We start from the raw sequence: 22,613 nt of genomic DNA on the forward strand, positions 1-22,613 counted from the left end.
AAGCTTTAAACCCTGCAACTAATTCAAGGATTTTTCTTCGCCAACAGCCATAATATTTTGTGTTCAATAGTTTTCATTAAACACAAGCAGAGACACCGAAAGGGTTTGTGATTTTTTCGACGAGTTTGTTCACTGCAGGTGTAACAGGTTGAAAATGTACTTCCTGTTTTAATGCCATGAACCGGAAATAAAACTGTCGAAATAGAATAGAATAGAATAGAATATATCTTTATTGTCATTGTACATTGTACAACGAAATTGTAAGCAAAACTAATTTAATGCAAATTCATAATAACACATAAAAACTTTGATAAATAGATAAAAATACATAAAATATATAAAAATACCAAGCACACAGCTCACATGCACAGTCATTCTTGTCTTGTGTTCAGCGACACTATTGCTCTCGGGTAAAAAGTGTTCTTAAATCTGTTTGTCCGGCATTTTATTGTCCTGTATCTCCTGCCCGACGGTAGCAGTTCTAAAAGTTTATGTCCTGGGTGAGATGGGTCCCTTATGATGTTTTGGGCCTTTTTGAGGCACCTGGCACTGGAGCAGCCAGTGATCTTCATGGCAGTTTTTATGACCCTCTGAAGTGCGTTTCTCTCTGCCGCCGTGCAGCTGGCATACCATAACACTGTCTATATAGTTTCTGCTCGAAAGGATTCTTCATTCATCACTCCAAGTAACGTTTGTAAGTTTTACAATTGAACTAAAACTATTCATGCTTACTAAACTGCCCAATGTGTGATGTCTGTAGGAGTGTTTTCATGCATATTTGTACATGCTATCGTAATCAGTGGAGTTATTGAGTCTGTTTAGCTGATTGTAGAGCTAGCTTCCGCAGCGAGTGGGTTCTGTTTTGTTTGATCTGCCGTTTTACTGCTGTTTGTAAACAATTAAGGAATGTAAATAAATATTTACAAATTATTTCTCTGTAAATAGCTCATTTCACAACGTATACAGGTACTGTCTCAGAAAATTAGAATATTGTGATAAAGTCCTTTATTTTCTGTAATGCAACTAAAAACATGAAAATGTCATACATTCTGGATTCATTACACATCAACTGAAATATTGCACGCCTTTTGTCGTTTTAATATTGCTGATTATGGCATACAGCTTAAAGGCCTACTGAAACCCACTACTACCGACCACGCAGTCTGATAGTTTATATATCAATGATGAAATCTTAACATTGCAAAACATGCCAATACGGCCGGGTTAACTTATAAAGTGCAATTTTAAATTTCCCGCTAAACTTCCGGTTGAAAACGTCTATGTATGATGACGTATGTGCGTGACGTCAATCGTTGAACCGGAAGTATTGGTACACCATTGTATCCAATACAAAAAGCTGTTTTCATCTCAAAATTCCACAATATTCTGGACATCTGTGTTGGTGAATCTTTTGCAATTGGTTTAATGAACAATGAAGACTGCAAAGAAGAAAGTTGTAGGTGGGATCGGTGTATTAGCGGCTGGCTGCAGCAACACAACCAGGAGGACTTTGACTTGGATAGCAGACGCGCTATCCGACGCTAGCCGCCGACTGCACGGATGATCGGGTGAAGTCCTTCGTCGCGCCGTCGATCGCTGGAACGCAGGTGAGCACGGGTGTTGATGAGCAGATGAGGGCTGGCTGGCGTAGGTGGATAGCTAATGTTTTTAGCATAGCTCTGTGAGGTCCCGTTGCTAAGTTAGCTTCAATGGCGTCGTTAGCAACAGCATTGTTAAGCTCCGCCAGGCTGGAAAGCATTAACCGTGTAGTTACATGTCCATAGTTTAATAGTATTGTTGATTTTCTGTCTATCCTTCCAGTCAGGGGTTTATTTCTTTTGTTTCTATCTGCAGTTAAGCCCGATGCTATCACGTTAGCTCAGTAGCTAAAATGCTTCGCCGATGTATTGTCGGGGAGATAAAAGTCACTGTGAATGTCCATTTCGCGTTCTCGACTCTCATTTTCAAGAGGATATAGTTTTCGAGGTGGTTTAAAATACAAATCCGTGATCCACAATAGAAAAAGGAGAGAGCGTGGAATCCAATGAGCCAGCTTGTACCTAAGTTACGGTCAAAGCGAAAAAAAGATGCGTCCTGCACTGCACTCTAGTCCTTCACTCTTGCGTTCCTCATCTACGAATCTTTCATCCTGGCTCAAATTAATGGGGTAATTGTCGCTTTCTCGGTCCGAATCGCTGTCGCTGCTGGTGTAAACAATGGGGAAATGTGAGGAGCCTTTCAACCTGTGACGTCACGCTACTTCCGGTACAGGCAAGGCTTTTTTTTATCAGCGACCAAAAGTTGCGAACTTTATCGTCGATGTTCTCTACTAAATCCTTTCAGCAAAAATATGGCAATATCGCGAAATGATCAAGTATGACACATAGAATGGATCTGCTATCCCCGTTTAAATAAAAAAAATTCATTTCAGTAGGCCTTTAAGAAAACTCAAATATCCTATCTCAAAATATTAGAATACCAGGAAAAAGTATACTAGCAGGCTATTTAACTAATCACTTGAATCGTCTAATTAACTCGAAACACCTGCAAGGGTTTCCCTGAGCCTTTAAAAACACTCAGCTTGGTTCAGTAAACTAAATCACAAGTATGGGGAAGACTGCTGACCTGACTGCTGTCCAGAGGACCATCATTGACACCCTCCATCAGGAGGGTAAGACACAAAAAGAAATGTCTAAAAGAGCAGGCTGTTCACAGAGTGCAGTTTCAAAGCACATTCACAAAAAGTCTGTTGGAAGGAGGAAATGTGGCAGGAAACGCTGCACAACCAAGAGAGAGGACCGCTGCCTTAACAGCATTGTGAAGAAGAGCCGCTTCCAGAATTTGGGGGAGCTTCAAAGACAGTGGACTGAAGCTCGAGTCCAGGTATCAAAAGCCACTGTTCACAGACGTGTCCGGGAAATGGCCTACAATAGCCGTATTCCCATGGTCAAGCCACTCCTGAACTCAAGACAACGGAAGAAGCGTCTGACTTGGGCTATGGAAAAGAAGCACTGGACAGTTGCAGAGTTGTCCGGAGTCCTGTTTTCAGACGAAAGCAAGTTTTGTGTTTCATTTGGAAGTCAAGGCGCTAGAGTCTGGAGGAAGGCTGGAGAGGAGCAAAATACAAGTTGCTTGAAATCCAGTGTGAAGTTCCCCCAGTCAGCAATGGTTTGGGGAGCCATGTCAGCAGCTGGTGTTGGTCCACTGTGTTTCATCAAGTCCAGAGTCAATGCAGCTGTGTACCAAGAGATTTTAGAGCACCACATGCTTCCATCTGTTGAAAAGCTCTATAGAGATGATGATTTCATTTTCCAGCATGATCTGGCCCCTGCCCACAGTGCCAAAACCACCGGTAACTGGTGTACTGACCATGGCATTACTGTCCTCGATTGGCCTGCAACTCCCCTGACCTGAACCCCATAGAGAATTTGTGGGGTATTGTGAAGAAGAAGCTGAAAGACACCAGACCCAAAAATGCAAATGAGCTAAAGCCCGCCATTGAAGCATCCTGGGCATCCATAACACCTCAGCAATGCCACAGGCTGATTGCCTCCATGCCACGCCGCATTGATGCAGTAATCCGTGCAAAAGGATTCCCAACCAAGTACTGAGTGCATTAGTGGACATTTTCAAATGTTTGATTTTGTTTTGCTGTTATAAATCTTTTTTTTTTAACTTGGTCTGAGGAAATATTCACATTTTTTGAGATAGGATTTTTGAGTTTTCTTAAGCTGTATGCCATAATCAGCAATATTAAAATAATAAAAGGCTTGCAATATTTCAGTTGATGTGTAAGGAATCCAGAATGTATGACATTTTCATGTTTTTAGTTGCATTACAGAAAATAAAGGACTTTATCACAATATTCTAATTTTCTGAGACAGTCCTGTATTTCTGTGACTTATGCTGCTAATATATGGAAAATATATTTCCTTCCAAAATTTTGTGGGTGTGGCTTGTATACCGGAAATACGGTAATCACAGGTGATTACTCGCTTGCATAATTAGAATTTGCTGAGGAAAAAAACCAATTTTTTACACAAATGCTATTTTATTGTCAAAATGTCATCCAGGAACATTTTTAAACGTTTTACTTGAATGCATGTCATTTATTCACCAAGTTAGCTAGTGACACACTTGGTAATGTTTTTAATGATTTTGTTTTTTAAATTCAACAAATACCATCCACTTCTTCTCGGCACTGGTTGGAAAAAAACAAAGTTAGCTCAATGTCTAGCTAAAAGCTTATGCTCGCAAAGTAAGACGGGATGTTTTTGTCAGATCTTACGGGGTTCATTGTGAGATTTGCTACGCCAACTTGGGGTCGGGAGGATCGTAACACAAATGTTTGTTTGCAAGCGTACCAATTAGTCAAGAGAGAGTTGTCATCTTGAAAACCTTGTAATCTGGGGCGTCCGTATCCTGAGGAACCACTGTATTCCAATTTTAGAGTTAAATCAACATTGCACTTGAAACAGAACATTTAAAAATCATAACATTTACTTAAACTTTTTTTTGGTTTTGGCTTTTTTAAGAAAAAAAAAATTGTGCCACACTTTTTCAGTCATATCAATGACACTACAAAAAGCAGTTTTTCTTCCTGGGTGCACAAACGGCATTAGTTGCATCAACCGAACAAGTCTTCGTAATTCTAGGGCTGGGCGATATGGCTAAAAACTGTCGCATGATATAAGTTTTTTATGTATTGGTAGATGTCAAGAATTATTGATATTTTTGATGACCTATCGAAAATAAGGGCCAGGACAAAAATATATGAAATGTATACATTTTTATTTCAAATTTAACCTTCATCTGAATATGAACTGCAAAAATAGCTGTCAAAATATACGAAATAGGGAAAAACTACTAAAACAAGTGAAATTAACTAGCTGCATTGACAGATAATTTTACCAGATAAGACATCCTAAATTAAGGTTTGTATTTCTAGAATTCAGCAGGACTTTTGGGATAGAAATAAGTGTGTTATTAAAAAAAAAAAACATCATTCAACTTGCACTTCTTAAAGGCCTACTGAAATGAAATGTTCTTATTTAAACGGGGATAGCAGATCCATTCTGTGTATCATACTTGATCATTTCGCGATATTGCCATATTTTTGCTGAAAGGATTTAGTAGAGAACATCGACGATAAAATTTGCAACTTTTGGTCGCTGATAAAAAAGCCTTGCCTGTACCGGAAGTAGCGTGACGTCACAGGTTGAAAGGCTCCTCACATTTGCACATTGTTTACACCAGCAGCGAGAGCGATTCGGACCGAGAAAGTGACGATTACCCCATTAATTTGAGCCAGGATGAAAGATTCGGGGATGAGGAACGCGAGGAAGCGATCAAATGTTTGGAAGCCAAAGCTGAACTCACGGTAGCGCGTCTACTATCCAACTCAAAGTCCTCCTCGTTGTGTTGCTGTAGCCAGCCGCTAATACACCAATCCCACCTACAGCTTTCTTCTTTGCAGTCTCCATTGTTAATTGAACAAATTGCAAAATATTCACCAAGCTGGCCACCGTGCTATTCCAAAATGTCTGCTTCAACCCGTGACGTCACGCGCAAACGTCATCATACCAAGACGTTTTCAGCCGGAAGTTTCCCAGGAAATTTAAAATTGCATTTTATAAGTTAACCCGGCCGTATTGGCATGTGTTGCAATGTTAAGATTTCATCATTGATATATAAACTATCAGACTGCGTGGTCGGTAGTAGTGGGTTTCAGTAGGCCTTTAAATTAAACATGCTCCAGATGTTGCAGAATCTTTAAACAATATTTTCTATGTGGGGAAAACCAAAATATGTTATTTGAATAGTTATTTTCTCAATTTCAACATGTTTACACTAAAATACAAAAATATAATTATTCATGCTAAAATTAGGATTAGTCAATGACTAAAAATAAGTAAATAGCTCTTAAAACTAGGGCCATTTTTAGAAATAAAATGTAAAACTTTGGCAAGTGGCAAATCATTTGCAGTGTATACCCCTTATCTATCAAGGCAGAAAGGAAATGGAAATGGAAAACACTCAAACAATGTAAACAAAATTGTAAAATCACATTGAACACTTGAAAAGTGTTAAAATAAAAGTGGAAAATTAAGGAAGTGTAAACGTAAACGTAAAAAACGTAAAAAAAAAGTGTAAGTGTAAACACAGAGAAACCTGAGAATAACTTTTTTCTGCAGGTTTGGTGTTTAGTTACAGCTGTGCTCTAAAGGGTAAGCGCACTAGGGTGTTGTGGTATTACCGGTCTTGGTGGGGACGAGCGCCTTGCATCATTTACAGACCACATTGGTTTGACTACGGTCTTTTTGGGAAAAATTTAAAAAAAAAACTGCCATACTGACCAGGTGACTTCCGGTTTAATCCATCATTTCTTCATTTTTACTTTCTCTTCTCACTCCATGCAAAGAACCAACCGCCAGTCAACAAGACTGATACTGTTACCCGATTGGCTGTAAGTGTGTTACTCCCACTTCCTGTGTTGCTTGGTTACCAGAGAGCGAGTGCCTTTGTCCATGCAACCAACCTGGCTTTGCAACTTCCGGTTTCTTCCGACAAAGAAAAAAAAAAAATGATCGAAGGCTTTATCAAACCCCTTTTATTATTGCTTTCGATTACGTGTCTATCATGATATTTATTGATATCATTTAATCCTCCAACCCTAAGTAAGTCCTAATGTCCCCCACAGAGGACACTTGGAAAAAACACTACATTTCTAACTTTTAAAATCACAATTACTGGAAAAATATAATTACTTGGCGGCCAGAAAACAAGCCGGTCACTATGGCAGACGTAGTGTTTTACATTCAAAGCTTTATTCTAAAAAAAATCTGGTTAAAAAAAGTGGTGAAATACAGTAAATTAGTATTTTTTCCCGTTTACTGTTAGTCAGTGAAGGCACCATGAGGATGTTTACAGCGTCGGTCCTCCCACGAGATGCTATTTTTATAGCTAATTGTGTTTTGATTGGCATGAAACACACACACACACACACTCACACACACACACACACACACACACACACACACACACACACACACACACACACACACACACACACACACACACACACACACACATTTATTGATATCATTTAATCCTCCAGGCCTAAGTAAGTCCTAATGTCCACCACAGAGGACACTGGAAAAAAACACAACATTTCCAACTTTTAAAATCACAATTACTGGAAAAATATAATAACTTGGCGGCCAGAAAACACTATGGCAGACGTAGTGTTTTGCATTGAAGGCTTTATTCTAAAAAAAATCTGGTTATAAAAAGTGGTGAAATACAGTAAATTCATATTTTTCCCGTATACTGTCAGTCAGTGAAGGCACCATGAGGATGTTTACAGTGTCGGTCCTCCCACGAGATGCTATTTTTAAAGCTAATTGTGTTTTGATTGCCATGAAACACACACACACACACACACACACACACACACACACACACACACACACACACACACACACACGCATTTATTGATATCATTTAAGCCTCCAGCCCTAAGTAAGTCCTAATGTCCACCACAGAGGACACTGGAAAAAAAACACAAAATTTCAAACTTTTAAAAACACAATTACTGGAAAAATATAATAACTTGGCGGCCAGAAAACACTATGGCAGACGTAGTGTTTTGCATTGAAGGCTTTATTCTATTACAATCTGGTTATAAAAAGTGGTGAAATACAGTAAATTCATATTTTTCCCGTTTACTGTCAGTCAGTGAAGGCACCATGAGGATGTTTACAGTGTCGGTCCTCCCACGAGATGCTATTTTTAAAGTTAATTGTGTTTTGATTGGCATGAAACACACACACACACACACACATTTATTGATATCATTTAATCCTCCAGCCCTAAGTAAGTCCTAATGTCCACCACAGAGGACACTGGAAAAAAACACAAAATTTGTAACTTTTTAAAACACAATTACAGGAAAAATATAATAACTTGGCGGCCAGAAAACACTATGGCAGACGTAGTGTTTTGCATTGAAGGCTTTATTCTATTAAAATCTGGTTATAAAAAGTGGTGAAATACAGTAAATTCAAATTTTTCCCGTTTACTGTCAGTCAGTGAAGGCACCATGAGGATGTTTACAGTGTCGGTCCTACCACGAGATGCTATTTTTAAAGCTAATTGTGTTTTGATTGGCATGAAACACACACACACACACACATTTATTGATATAATTTAATCCTCCACCCCTAAGTAAGTCCTAATGTCCACCACAGAAGACACTGGAAAAAAACACAAAATTTCTAACTTTTAAAAACACAATTATTAGAAAAATATAATAACTTGGCGGCCAGAAAACACTATGGCAGACGTAGTGTTTTGCATTGAAGGCTTTATTCTAAAAAAAATCTGGTTATAAAAAGTGGTGAAATACAGTAAATTCATATTTTTCCCATTTACTGTCAGTCAGTGAAGGCACCATGAGGATGTTTACAATGTCGGTCCTCCCACGAGATGCTATTTTTAAAGCTAATTGTGTTTTGATTGGCATGAAACAAACACACACACACACACACACACACACACACACACACACACACACACACACACACACACACACACACACACACACACACACACACAGTAGTAGTTTGTGCAGTCATTGTGTATTTGCCGGCGGTTAAGGGCCGATATTGCACAGTAGAGTAGATCAGTCATCGGTGTACTTTATCCACTTCACTTGGCGTGATGCGCGCCTCTCGTGACTCGTCGCTCGCCCGGGTTTCGGCCGGCGCTGCACACGCCAAACAATGCATGCTCGCGACCAGCGTCCTCTGGGGCTGGGAGTCGGAGGGGGCGGGGTGGGCCTCCGCGCTGATGCAGCCGCTAATGTATACTTTCTGAGTGAAAATATCGTCGGCTTTTGTTATTTTCGGGTCAAGGCGCGTTAGCGTATCGGGCACATTGCCGGAGGGCGCTGCCTCTTTTGCTCATCTCGCAAGTGGCCGGGCCTTCCAGTAGCCGTAATTTTATAATAGGCCTTATTTTTTTAAATAATTAACCTTTTTTTAATCTATCAACGAGGAGTTGTGAATGCTCACCATTCAAAGTGAACCACAGTTGTCCCTCGTTTATCGCTGTTATTTGGTTCCGGACTTGATCAATTAATTTGCCCTAAGTAGTAAATGGGTTATACTTGTGTAGCGCTTTTGACACTATTACCACATTCACCCATTCACACACACATTCACACACTGATGGCGGGAGCTGCCATGCAAGGCGCTAACCACGACCCATCCATCAGGAGCAAGGGTGAAGTGTCCTGCTCAAGGACACAACGGACGTGACTAGATTGGTAGAAGCTGGGGATTGAACCTCAGGTTGCTGGCACGGCCATTCTCCCAACCGCGCCACGCCGTCCCCAGAATCATTCAATCTTATTCAAATATTACCAGCGTTTTAGCATAAAAAAGCTGTTTATGACCTTTTTAAGTTTTTCAACATTATAAGAGCCCTCTTCTAGATAGATTTGAACCAATACGGTACCGATTTCCGGTACCAGGGAATTGATACTGGTACTCAACGGTACCAATTTTCGGTACTTTTTTTTTACATTTCTGAGTCTCATTTGCCAGTATGACAACAAGTTGCAATTACAGTTAGACGTTAGACGGCAGTAGTGTACAGTTTATGGTAGAGATGTCCGATAAAATGTAATATCGGAAATTATCGTTTTTTTTATTATCGGTATCGGGGTTTTTATTTTTATTTCTTTTTTATTAAATCAACATAAAAAACACAAGATACACTTACAATTAGTGCACCAACCCAAAAAACCTCCCTCCCCCATTCACACTCATTCACACAAAAGGGTTGTTTCTTTCTGTTATTAATATTCTGGTTCCTACATTATATATCAATATATATCAATACAGTCTGCAAGGGATACAGTCCGTAAGCACACATGATTGTGCGTGCTGCTGGTCCACTAATAGTACTAACCTTTAACAGTTAATTTTACTACATTACTAGTTTCTATGTAACTGTTTTTATATTGTTTTACTTTCTTTTTTATTCAAGAAAATGTTTTTAATTTATTTATCTTATTTTATTTTATTTTATTTTTTTTAAATTACCTTATCTTCACCATACCTGGTTGTCCAAATTAGGCATAATAATGTGTTAATTCCACGACTGTATATATCGGTATTGGTTGATGTCGGTATCGGTAATTAAAGAGTTGGACAATATCGGATATCGGCAAAAAGCCATTATCGGACATCCTTGGTTTATGGTGTGTTGGTCATTTCAGTTGTCTGTTGCCCCCTACAAAGTGTTAATACTGTAAGTATTGTACTTATTACACACCAGCTGTTTGATTGTAACGTGCATGTTAGTTGTTGTTTTCATTCACAGTTTTGAAGGTGTTGATATTAACAAGTAGAGATGTCCGATAATGGCTTTTAGCCGATATCCATTATACCGATATTGTCCAACTCTTAATTACCGATTCCAATATCAACCGATACCGATATATACAGTCGTGGAATTAACACATTATTATGCCTAATTTTGTTGTGATGCCCCGCTGGATGCATTAAACAATGTAACAAGATTTTCCAAAATAAATCAACTGAAGTTAACTCTAGAGGTAGTTGTAAGGGGTTCCACTGTATTATCCAATGCATTCCTAATACAACCCATAGGGGGCGCCACTAATGATATGTAATCAACATGCACTCCTTTGTTCACCTGACTGTAAAGAACTCCTATTTAATTGTTAAGGTTTTTTCCCCCCCTCTCTTTCTGTTTTCTGCCAGTGAAAAGTCAAAAAGGGCATCTCTTAAGCCCGTGAGCAGATTTGTAGCCTGTGGCTTTAAACACTTCACTGCATGTAATCTTGGACTTGTTTGTCTTATTCTAATAGGGTTAAGTGACTTTGCGTGTCCGCTGTCGGCAGGCCGCACTCTTCTACTCGCTTTTAGACCCCTGCGTCAATTAGGAAGCCATTTGGTACTTGAAATGTGTACCCTCTGTGTGTGTGTGTGTGTGTGTGTGTGTGTGTGTGTGTGTGTGTGTGTGTGTGTGTGTGTGTGTGTGTGTGTGTGTGTGTGTGTGTGTGTGTGTGTGTGTGTGTGTGTGTGTGTGTGTGTGTGTGTGTGTGTGTGTGCTGTGACGTTATGGCCGCTCTCTGCGACGGCCACCAGACGCACATTTGACTCCGCTATTGACCCTGTCTGCCCTGTGGGATCAGCCTCGCCCTGTTTGTATACACTTTGTGCAGCACGCCAGCCCCTGTGTTGTGTATTTGGGCGTGTGTGTATATGTGTGCGATTATTGCGTGATGTACTTTCACAGCATTCACAGCGGTGGGCCATTGACCCTTTATGTGCCAAATGAACCTAAAAGATGTGTGTGTGTGTGTGTGTGTGTGTGTGTGTGTGTGTGTGTGTGTGTGTGTGTGTGTGTGTGTGTGTGTGTGTGTGTGTGTGTGTGTGTGTGTGTGTGTGTGTGTGTGTGTGTGTGTGTGTGTGTGTGTGTGTGTGTGTGTGTGTGTGTGTGTGTGTACCTCATTAGGACCCATTGAGTTTGAGGAGTGCAATGCTGCTATTGCTACGGAAGGTACGACTTTTGCAATATGTGCACAGGTTGAGTCATAATGATCACAATAATAATAATGGATCACACAGATGACAAATGTTTGTGTAAAGGTGCCAAACCCAGGAAGAGGAAGCCTTTCGGCATCCCAGGACGGAGGAAAGACAAAGACACAGACTCCACGTAAGTAAACGCTGTAGCAGGGGTGTCCAAAGTGCGGCCTGGGGGCCATTTGCGGCCCGCAGCTAATAAAATAAATACCGTATTTTCCGGACCATAGGGCGCACCGGATTATAAGGCTCACTGCCGATGAATGGTCTATTTTTTAAATCTTTTTTTTAACATATAAGATGCGTATATAGGGCGCATTAAAGGAATCATATTATTATTATTATTTTTTTTCTAAATGTAAAACACTTCCTTGTGGTCTACATGACATGTAATGGTGGTTCTTTGGTCAAAATGTTGCATTGATTATGTTTTACAGATCATCTTCAAGCTGCTTTCTGACAATCGCTTCCGAAAGCGCCGTTTTGTGGGCGGTCTTATTTACGTGGCTCACCTTCGACAGCGTCTTCTCCCCGGTCATCTTTGTTGTAGCGGTGTAGCGTGCAATGACGGGAGTGGAAGAAGTGTCAAAAGATGGAGCTAACTGTTTTGATAACATTCAGACTTTATTTAAATCAATAACGGAGCAGCATCTCCTCATCCGCCGGAAATGTGTCCCGTGAAAAAACGTTCGACCGGAACTCTCTAATAACTAAAGCTCCTTGGGTGAATAATGTAAACTCACTACACCGGTATGTTTTAGCGCTTTCATGGCGAGTTTACTGACAGATATAAGTAAGAACTTTACACTAATTTATGTTAGAAATGGCAACAGCGGAGGATGAATGTCACATAACAAGAAGACAGAGAAAATAAAGAAGCTTATCGACTACGGTGTCGTCACGGACTACAAAGGCAGACGTTTGCAATTTTTCAGGATTTATGCAGATCCCAAATACAGATCAGCAGGTACCAGAATTTAAGAAAAGTTGCTTTTGCATAATATTAAGAAACAAAACGCCAGATAATATATCTTACCTTATACACACACCATATTAATACTCGTATGTTTAATGCGCCGACAATCCATCAAGCGGTGCGGCTTCATAGCTTACCAAAGTCGTACTAAAACATTTTGATAGATTTTTAAACGCCGTGTGTAATGTTCTATATTTTCAATGGAACATATAAAATGTTGGTGTTGTTTGCTTAAGTCATATTGCCATCACAGTGCATCCTACACGTATCTCTTATATTTGACTGGTCACACTTGTCATTAAACCTTGTACCAAATAAAATTGCTTCGAGTTTGGTAAGCAAAATCAGAATTATTCCGTACATTAGGCGCACTGTCGAGTTTCGAGGGGAAAAAAAATATTTTAGGTGGGACTTGTAGTCCGGAAAATACGGTAAATAAAATAAACATTTAAAAAGTGGAATTAAAGAGCATGCAGGTGTAATATAACGAGAAAATGTTGCAATATCCACACTAATAACACAAAGCTGACATGCAGGCTTTTTTTTCTTTAAAACAGTCATTGCTCAAAAAATAACAAAAACTTATAATTGAAGGATAGATCTGAAGTAGATCTACAGCACTGGTTCTCGAACTTTTTTCACCAAGTACCGTGTCCGAAAACACTTGATTCTCCAAGTATCACCATAATGACCAACATTAAAATACAGTAGCATAGCATGCATAAGTATTCATCAAAAACAAGGCTGAGGTTTTATTTAACAAGTATATTTAATATTTTTGGCCATTGTAACATTACACAAAGTTCGAACAGTAACACTGTTTGAGAATAGGAAAATAAAACACTTGAGATTTTTTTGGCGTACCACTCTATGGAGCTTGCCTACCACTAATGGTACACGTCCAATCTACAAATGTGAGCGTTGAAAGTAAAAATAATATATATTGATATATGACTTATTTTTAACACGTTTATGAATGGGGGGCCTTTTGTATCCTTGAGAGATTTAGTGTGATTTTTTTCCAAAAATAATAATGAATCAAAATCAATGCTGTTATGCATTATTGACCTATTTACGGCTCCAATTACTTCAAATCAAATATTGCATTTGGAAAAATGTTTTTGGGGAAAATATTGTATATTTAGTTTTTTTTGCCATAAATATAACAGTGTTTTCTTTTGTGCAAAAAAAGGCATAAAAATAACTTTATGGCAACGGATAGATCTAATGTTGATCAATAGATATTTAAGTTTTGAAAGTTAAAAAATATATATTTATGACTTATTTTTAACACTTTGACCAAGACTCTTTTGGGTCTCTGGGACCTTTAGTGTGATTAAAAAAAAGAATCAAAAGCAATGCTGTTATAAATCCAATTGCTTCACGTCAAATATTCAATTTTTTAAAATGTTTTGGGGAAAATATTGTATATTTTGTGTTTTTGCCATAAAAACAGGGTTTTCTTTGGAGGAAAAAAAGGGCATACAACAAAACAAATTAAAACGTCATGGCAAACAAAAAAAGTACAAACTTTATGGCAATGAATAGATCTGATGTTGATCAATGGAAGTTAAACAAATATTCATAAATAACTTGTTTTTAATACAATAATTACTTGGACCCTTTTGGGTCCCCAGGACCTAAAACATTCACCAAAATTGAAGGGAACCCTCATGGTTTTGAAAATTAAAAATAACAAAATGGCCCCTGCATGCTTTTTTTTTTGTGGCAAAAGTTTGGACACCCCCGCGCTTTAATGAGTGCGCTTGACAGGAAACACTTTAGGTCATCTCATCGTGTTGCCGTGTCCCCCTTTTTGTCTTGCAGGGAGTCCACAGAAGTCGAGAGCGTGAGTAAACAGCCCGGGAGTTTCCCCTCCATTGCTGCTTTTCGCTTGTTGTGTCAAGCGTCGTGTTGTCATTTGCCATGTCCAACAGCAGGAGGTGGAGGAGCTTCACGCTCATTTTGTGCTGCTGCTTACTACTCTGACATGTGACTCTCTCTCTCCCTCCCTCACTCTCTCTCTCTCTCTCTCTCTCTCTCTCTCTCTCTCTCTCTCTCTCTCTCTCTCTCTCTCTCTCTCTCTCTCTCTCTCTCTCTCTCTCTCTCTCTCTCTCTCTCTCTCTCTCTCTCCCTCTCCCTCCCTCCCTGCTTCCCTCTTGTTTGTTTTGCAGATTTGCTCATTCATTCATTGCTTTTCTCTTTGTTTATGCTTGTAGAACACTGCCAATGGCGCTCCCCCCGGATACTACGGGGCCATAGACATCCAGAATGCCGTAAGCAAGCCAACACACATACACACACACACACACACACACACAAACGTTACGGCCTCCCATATGATTTATTTTAGAAATTTGCAAAAGTGCAATCAATTATTTTAGGAATGTGCAGAGTTCCAATCAATGCCTCATACACACCAGATGCTGATTTATTCCGTAATTATATTGACTCATTGCATACAGTAAATACTGTTACTCGTGTGATGCATTGTGGGATAATTTCCAGGTTGTCGCCTCGGGGGTTAAATGATTCCAAGTGTGTTTGACAATGTGCCCAGTGTTTCCGCTGACACACACACACACACACACACTAGTAAGGATATTATTGCATTTTGTGTGAATGGAAGCTGCACCTTTTATACTCGGCAATCAAAAATGTTTGGATTTCAGTTTAAATTCAGACTAAAAGACCAATTAAATTAGTACATCTCAATTATTTTCTATCACACCCACAATTAAAAGAAGAAAACATACATATACATATTCTCTACTGCTCGCTAGTGTTACCATATCTGAGTTATTGTGCAGAAATATGGGGAAATAACTACAAAAGTACACTTCATTCATTAACGGTGTTCCTAAAAAGATCAGTTAGAATAATACATAATGTTGGATATAGAGAACATTCAAACCCTTTATTCATTGAATCGAAAATACTGAAATCCCACGACAGTGAATTTGCAAACAGCTACAATTATACACAAAGCAAACTATAACCTGCTACCCAAGAATATACGATAGTTTTTCTCAACAAAAGAGGAGAAATATAATCTTTTGAGGAAAATCTAATTTAAAAAATTTGTATGCACGTACAGCACTTAAGACCGTCAGTATATCAGTATGTGGAATCAAATTATGGAATGGATTAAGCAAATAAATCAAACAATGTACTAATATGATCCACTTCAAGAAACTCTTCAAACTTAAAGTGTTTCCAAAGTACAAAGAAGAAGAACCATGATAAACATTCTGAATTTATTTCATCCATCCATTCATTTTCTAGATAACCATACTCATCTCACCATATGAAATGTAACTTACTTCACCAATTATTATTTATTTATTTTTATTGTTATTATTTATGGAGTATATTGTGAATGCATTGAGAACAGGAAGTGAACAAAAGTTTTAGCAACTTCTATGTAAAAGAAAAGGGGTGGGATTAAATAAACTGTTGAATAGAGAAACTGGAAATTGTGATGTATCATGTTGTATACATGCATGTTCGAAATAAACTCAAACTCAAACATTTACTGTAAAAATATACATATACACATACTGTACTGTACTATAATCATGTTTCATCAAACATATATTAACATTGTTGCCCTAGGGGAAACTGGGTAACACATGGCACACTGACAAAGCTTAACCTATTTTTACTATAACAATCTACAAGGTTAATATAGTTGGCTTCTCTCTCTTCCCCTCAATTTATCTGCTTTCTTTTGTATTTTAAGTTGTCATTACATATATGTATTGTTGCATTTGAAACAATTGTATTGTTGATAATAGAGGCAATTATTGTTATTATTCGTTATCGATAGTGCTCTATTGGTATTTGTATTGCTCCATTTGTAGTGTAATAATGCTCATTGTCATTTCTGTTATTGATATTTATTTCACTAACTGCTTCTTTGCTATCAGTTTTACCATCATTTTGTACATATCCTATTTGCTGATGTTGTTGTTGTTATTGTTGTGTTTGCTGTTGTTGTTGTCCCTCTTGTCCCCCCTCTGTCTTCCTTTTTTTCTTCTTTCTATCCCCTCCTGCCTGTCAGGCTGCACCAAACAATAATACAAATCCATTTAATAAAGTCAAATACAAATAAGGCAACAATAGAAGTATCCCACACTTCTCTTTTCTAAAGGAAATTTGTTAAGCCGATATGGGCATCTACATCAACTATATGATTTGCCAGAGGAGCTAGACAGGACATATCAAAAATAAAAAAAATTAAAAAAAACATTTTGCGCCCGCCCCCACGGGACTGTACGATGTAACATTGGTCTGTAAAATTGTTATAAGTACACCTCTGCATAACAATGTATCCTTATTGACATTAAAGAAAACCAGAAAATAAATATGTATAGATCAACTTACAAAAAACAAGAAACTTTATTAACATTGTTTTTAGTCTGTAACAGAAATTATTTAAAATTATATAAAATCATCCTTATTTAATTTAAAACAGCTTTTGACCGACTTGAACCATTTGATACTGAAAAATGTAATAAATAATAATACATGTAAATTAATCAGCAACAATAACTCAGTAGCACTATATATAAAACACTTTCACTTACAAAACAAAATGAAATGAAAGTTGTTTTTTGTTATTGGAGAAACATTTCACTCAGAGTGAAATATGATTATATAAAGGTAAACTGAATATTACAGGAATGCACACTTAAACAAATGTGTTTTTAACTGGCTTTTAAAAATGCCAACAAAGTGCAGAATTCCACCATTTAGGGGAAACTGACTCAAAAGCTCTATTGCCTTCACTTTTTAAGTTAAGTTAAGTTAAAGTACCAATGATTGTCACACACACACTAGGTGTGGTGAAATTTGTCCTCTGCATTTGACCCATCCCCTTGGGGAGCAGTGGGCAGCAGCGGCGCCGCGCCCGGGAATCATTTTGGTGATTTAACCCCCAATTCCAACCCTTGATGCTGAGTGCCAAGCAGGGAGGTAATGGGTCCCATTTTTATAGTCTTTGGTATGACTCGGCTGGGATTTGAACTCCAACCTACCGATCTCAGGGCGGACACTCTTCATTTTGTACCAGGTACAAAAAGTGTTAAAAATAAGCAATACGTCAATATTATCTTGACTTTAAATGCTTAAATCTCTCGACCAACTTTGAATCTTTTTTTTAAAGCTTTGAATGGACTGGCCCCAAAGTACATCACGGGCCTCATTCAAATTTATGCTCCAGCTCGCCCTAAACTTTAGAATGTTCTGCCCCCTCATGTCAGAATGGCCCCCCACTGTTGAATGTTTTAAGTCTCGTCTTAAAACCCACTTTTATTCTTTGGCTTTTAAATCGGCGTGAGTCTTGTGATCCTCTGTGTCTTTTATTGTTTTACTCTTTTTTATTGAATTGTTTTTTGTTGTTCTATAGAATTTTTTTATTTGTTTTTTACTTCTTTCATTTTAAATGCTTGTAATTTCATCCTTTTTTATAGTTTCTTTTAATATGCATCACTCTGGAAACAGTTTTGTTGTTATTTGTTAATAGTGCTATGTAAATAAAGGGGATTGGATTGGATCCATCCGTCAATTATAAGTTTGTATTATTTTTTATAGCAATGATCGTTTTAAAGTAAAAAACTGCCTTAATGGCAGCTTTGTGTTATTAGTGTCAATATTGCAACGTTTTTAAAACAAATATTGTTTTCAAAATGTGTTGCGGTCCGTTAAAGAATTAGCTGCGGGACGCAAATGCCCCCGCCAACCCCGGCCGCTCTTTGGACACCCCTGTTCAAGTTTGAGCTCAAACCACCTGTAAGAATATCGATGAGGTCATTGTTTTCAATAGCGTCAACAACTGTCGCCATATTTCCTTCAATAAATCAGTGAACCATTCAATCCCACTTGAATAAATAAACGCCACACAGCAAATGAGACGTTGCCTTTTTTCCGACTAAGGTGACTTTAATTTTCTGATAATTATTTAAACATTCTGAGCGTTGGCGCCATGTGTTTTGGTCTCCACCGCACAGTATAGAATCATATATTATCACTATTATATTCAACAGAATACACATGGTTTTGTATACTATCTTATTTAAGTCATGTATCAAGCCACTGTAACATAGTTTATATTGTTCTAGCAATGCGTTTGTGAAAATAAAGGCGTGCTCGACAAAAAATGTAAATAGTGTAATATTTTATTTTGTATTATGAGGTAATATTTGTGAAATTTCAGTCGTTTAAAAGGTAATTTAGTACCCTTTATGTGACATATTTTATGATGTTTTTCATTGATCTGTTTGTGTCTTTACAGAATGTTCCGCGGGTGGATGATGAAGGTTTCTGCATCAGGCCAGAAGCAATGGACAATGATATCCTTCCAACTCTATTGCGACACATCAAATATTCTGTGTACTGTACACTCTCTCATTCTCTACTAGGGGTGTATCGATAAACCGTATCAATGTTAGCCGCGGTAAAGCTCCCGACGGTTAGTATTTGAAATTAAAATGATGGACAAATTGGTAGCTGCACTTTGATAAACTCACAGACTGATTGTAACCAGCTCGTTACCTTAAATGCTGACATGAAAAGAAGAGACATTAATGCCTCTCCCCATTAAGAAACCCCGATCGAAACTAACACATTACTGTCTGAACAACTAAGATATTTTTTAATTGTGTACATTGAACATACAAGCTGTGCTCTCCGAGAACAGTTTGGTCCTTCTATTTTCGCAGGTGTTTCTATGGTGCGTTCAAGGACCGCTGAACAGAGTAGGACACCACAGCGCCTGCCAGAAATAATAAATTATACTAATATATATGATTTTTTATTGTGCTTTCATTCAAATGAATTCAGTGCTACAGCACAAAGCAATATTTAAAACAATACAAGCTTAGCCATTAAAACAGATAAAATACTAAAACAAAAACATGATCAGTGAACCATAAGAAGCACAGAACATGCAAAATAGCAGCTTTTCTAACAGTGTCTATTAATTGTATTTATAAAAAAAAAAAATTGTTCAGAATATTGTATTGTGTATATAAGTACTTTTGAGCACATTGAGCAATACCTGATATGAAATGTTCATATTGTCACATCCCCATGCTCGACATTTCCTCTATACTGTGTTGCCTCTTTAACTGCCGCCTGCCTAAACATGCCAAAGAGAACTCCTTCTACTCGTCCAGCGACTCGGAGGACGAGGACGAGCCCCGGAAGTTCCACGTGGAAATAAAGCCCGTCCAGCCCAACAACGGCACACATCAGAACCGAGCCACCATCGACGAGCTCAAGGCGTCCATCGGCAACATCGTGCTGTCTCCTTCCACCTCGGTACGGCTTCTTTCTCTAAACACACGTAGACACACACATAGACACAATCTAGCACTCATTTAGTGGGAAAAACTCTTTTTGGGAAGGTGTTTATTCATGGATTAAAACCAACCTGAGACTTTTAGTTGCATTAGAGTTGTGTATGTGCACTTTTGCCTTGCACCGCTAGAGGGCAACAGGGGCATATACCTTTTTGTGTTTTCTTTATTACCAGTAGAAAAAATAGCTCCAGTCACTTTAGCTTTACATTTATGTGACTTTCTGTTTTGAAACTTGTTTACTAGTGACGTTTTTTCATTGGAAAAAAAAACCAAAGTGAAAGACTATTTTTAATATATTTTTTAGTCTGTATTAACTGGAAAATAATGTGAAAAAAGTGTCTGACATAAATGGTTGTAATGTCTACATTTGTATTAAATATAATAAGGGCTTTTAGAATCTAAATTATTTCAATACATTTTTAATATGCATGACGTAGAAAATGATGTTCAGAATGTGTCAGACAAAAATGGTAGTAATGGTTATTTTTTTCACATTTGTATTTAATATAGCTGGGGCTTTTATAATCAAATTATTTAAAATATTTTTTTTAGTAGGTATCAACTAGAAAATATTGTGCAAAAAATGTCAAACAAAAATGGCTGTTATGGTTATTTTGTTTTACATTTGTATTAAATATAAGGAGGGCTTTTTGAATCAAAATAATTTTAAATACATTTTTTAGTATGTGCTAACTGGAAAAATAATTTGTAAAAAGTGTCAGGAAAAAATGGCTATGTTTTAAAAAAAATATTTGTATTAAATACAATTGAAATACTATTGAAATCAAAATTATTTTAATACATGTTTAAGTATGTATTAACTAGAAGAAGTGTCAGACAAAAATTGTTGTTACGGTTATTTTGTTTTACATTTGTAATAAATATATGGAGAGTTTTTAGAATCAAAATATTGTATTAAATTTTTAAGTATGTTAACTGGAAAACAATTACAAAAAGTGTCAGACAAAAATAGTTGTCATATTTTTTTTTTTTACATTTGTATTAAATAAAATGAGGGCTTTCAGCATCAAAAACATTAAAATTAATTTTTAATATGTATTATCTCGAAAATAATGTGCAAAAAGTGTCATAAAAAATGGTTATTAAATATAACGGGGTATTTTAAAACCAAAATAATTGTAATGCATTTTTTAAGTGTGTATTCAGAAAAATATTGTGCAAAAAGATTATTTGATGGTTATTTTTTTACATTTGTATTACATATAATGAGGGCTTTCAGAATCAAAATTATTTTAAAAACATTTATTGTATGTATTAACTGGAAAATAATGTGTAAGAAGTGGTCGTAATTTTTTTAACATTTGTATTAAATACAATCAGGGCTTTTAAAATCAACAAATTGAAGCACATCCAGTCCAGACTATATTTTGATTTGGTCGTTCATATATGCACAATAATACAAATTATAATATGAATTGGTTTTGCGTGTGTGTGTGTGTTACCTGAGTGCATCTCCGGTTTAAAGATAAAAATGTCAACAACATGCACGCTTCACTTAAAGGGATATGTTGCAGCAGACCATTTGACACACACACACACACACACACACACACACTGTAAGTACACTCAGTCACGGATCCTTCATTCAGCCTCTCGCCATCACTCTGCTGCTGCTGCTCTGTGAAAATAACCGCCGCCATAAAAAATGCAAGCCCCTGCGCCGCTTGTGTGCAAACATGCGTCGCGTTGGCGCACACGAGGGTTGGCGTGGCAGAGAGAGGGCACGCTCGCCGTGTCTCCACCATCGCGTCCTCCTCTCCCTGTTTGTCTTCCTCTTTGCTGGCTTTTTTTTTTTTTTTTGCCCTGTGCTCATTTAGCGACACTTCATGGAACAACAAACACCAGGAACGTTTCTCAAGCTTCATTTTCCTCCCATTTTAAAATACCAAACAAATCATTTTTTTCCTGTTTATATATTTTTTTTACAAAACTCCACATCCCAGCTAGTGGTGATGGAATGACTTCATCTGGTGTCAATTATTGAATTTTTCTGTTTTATTTTTTCCCCCCATTTTCTCCTCCTGTTTGTGTCTCCCCGCACGGCACAACTTCTTTATTGGTGTGTGTGTGGTCACCGAAGGAGAGTCGTAATTGAACCCATTTGCCGCTTAGCGCCTGTGGGACTAAACCTCGCCGGTTCCTTTCACTGTGCTACACACACACACACACACACACACACACACACACACACACACACACACACACACACACACACACACACACACACACACACACTTATGAAACTGAAGCTCCCAAGTTTCCGTTGGCTCGGTGGCCCTCGGGAGCGGATCTTGTGTTATGTAGCTTGACTCAGCAGATTTATGGTGTGTGTGTGTGTGTGTGTGTGTGTGTGTGTGTGTGTGTGTGTGTGTGTGTGTGTGTGTGTGTGTGTGTGTGTGTGTGTGTGTGTGTGTGTGTGTGTGTGTGTGTGTGTGTGTGTGTGTGTGTGTGTGTGTGTTTGTGTTTTGGGGGTCTTTCTCTGTATAATCCATGAGTGATGGTCACTGCATGGCCTTCCTTGTAGGCAGACCAATCGTTTACCCCGCGCTTTAACGTACGTGTGTGTGTGTGTGTGTGTGTGTGATTTACTGTCTCCTCCGATGTGGGAAAGTCCTCCGCCAAGTGGGAATA

At 37.9% G+C, this 22,613-nt stretch overlaps 1 protein-coding gene across 10 annotated transcripts in view; it reads left to right on the plus strand.

The window, feature by feature from the left end:
• The window catches only part of fcho2 (FCH and mu domain containing endocytic adaptor 2), a 157,966-nt gene that overhangs the window by 71,203 nt on the left and 64,150 nt on the right, over positions 1-22,613 (plus strand). For 9 of the 10 annotated variants that reach the window (XM_062056937.1, XM_062056940.1, XM_062056941.1 and 6 more), the window contains exons 9-14: positions 11,551-11,595; positions 11,685-11,754; positions 14,425-14,446; positions 14,817-14,873; positions 18,893-18,950; positions 19,745-19,920. In XM_062056937.1, the coding sequence (XP_061912921.1) occupies positions 11,551-11,595; positions 11,685-11,754; positions 14,425-14,446; positions 14,817-14,873; positions 18,893-18,950; positions 19,745-19,920 (428 nt within the window). The remainder of the gene's footprint in view (positions 1-11,550; positions 11,596-11,684; positions 11,755-14,424; positions 14,447-14,816; positions 14,874-18,892; positions 18,951-19,744; positions 19,921-22,613) is intronic. The other variant, XM_062056939.1, reaches the window with a different exon arrangement.

The sequence above is a fragment of the Entelurus aequoreus genome, linkage group LG08 (assembly GCF_033978785.1).
Source record: "Entelurus aequoreus isolate RoL-2023_Sb linkage group LG08, RoL_Eaeq_v1.1, whole genome shotgun sequence".
In the NCBI taxonomy this organism is placed as follows: domain Eukaryota; kingdom Metazoa; phylum Chordata; class Actinopteri; order Syngnathiformes; family Syngnathidae; genus Entelurus; species Entelurus aequoreus.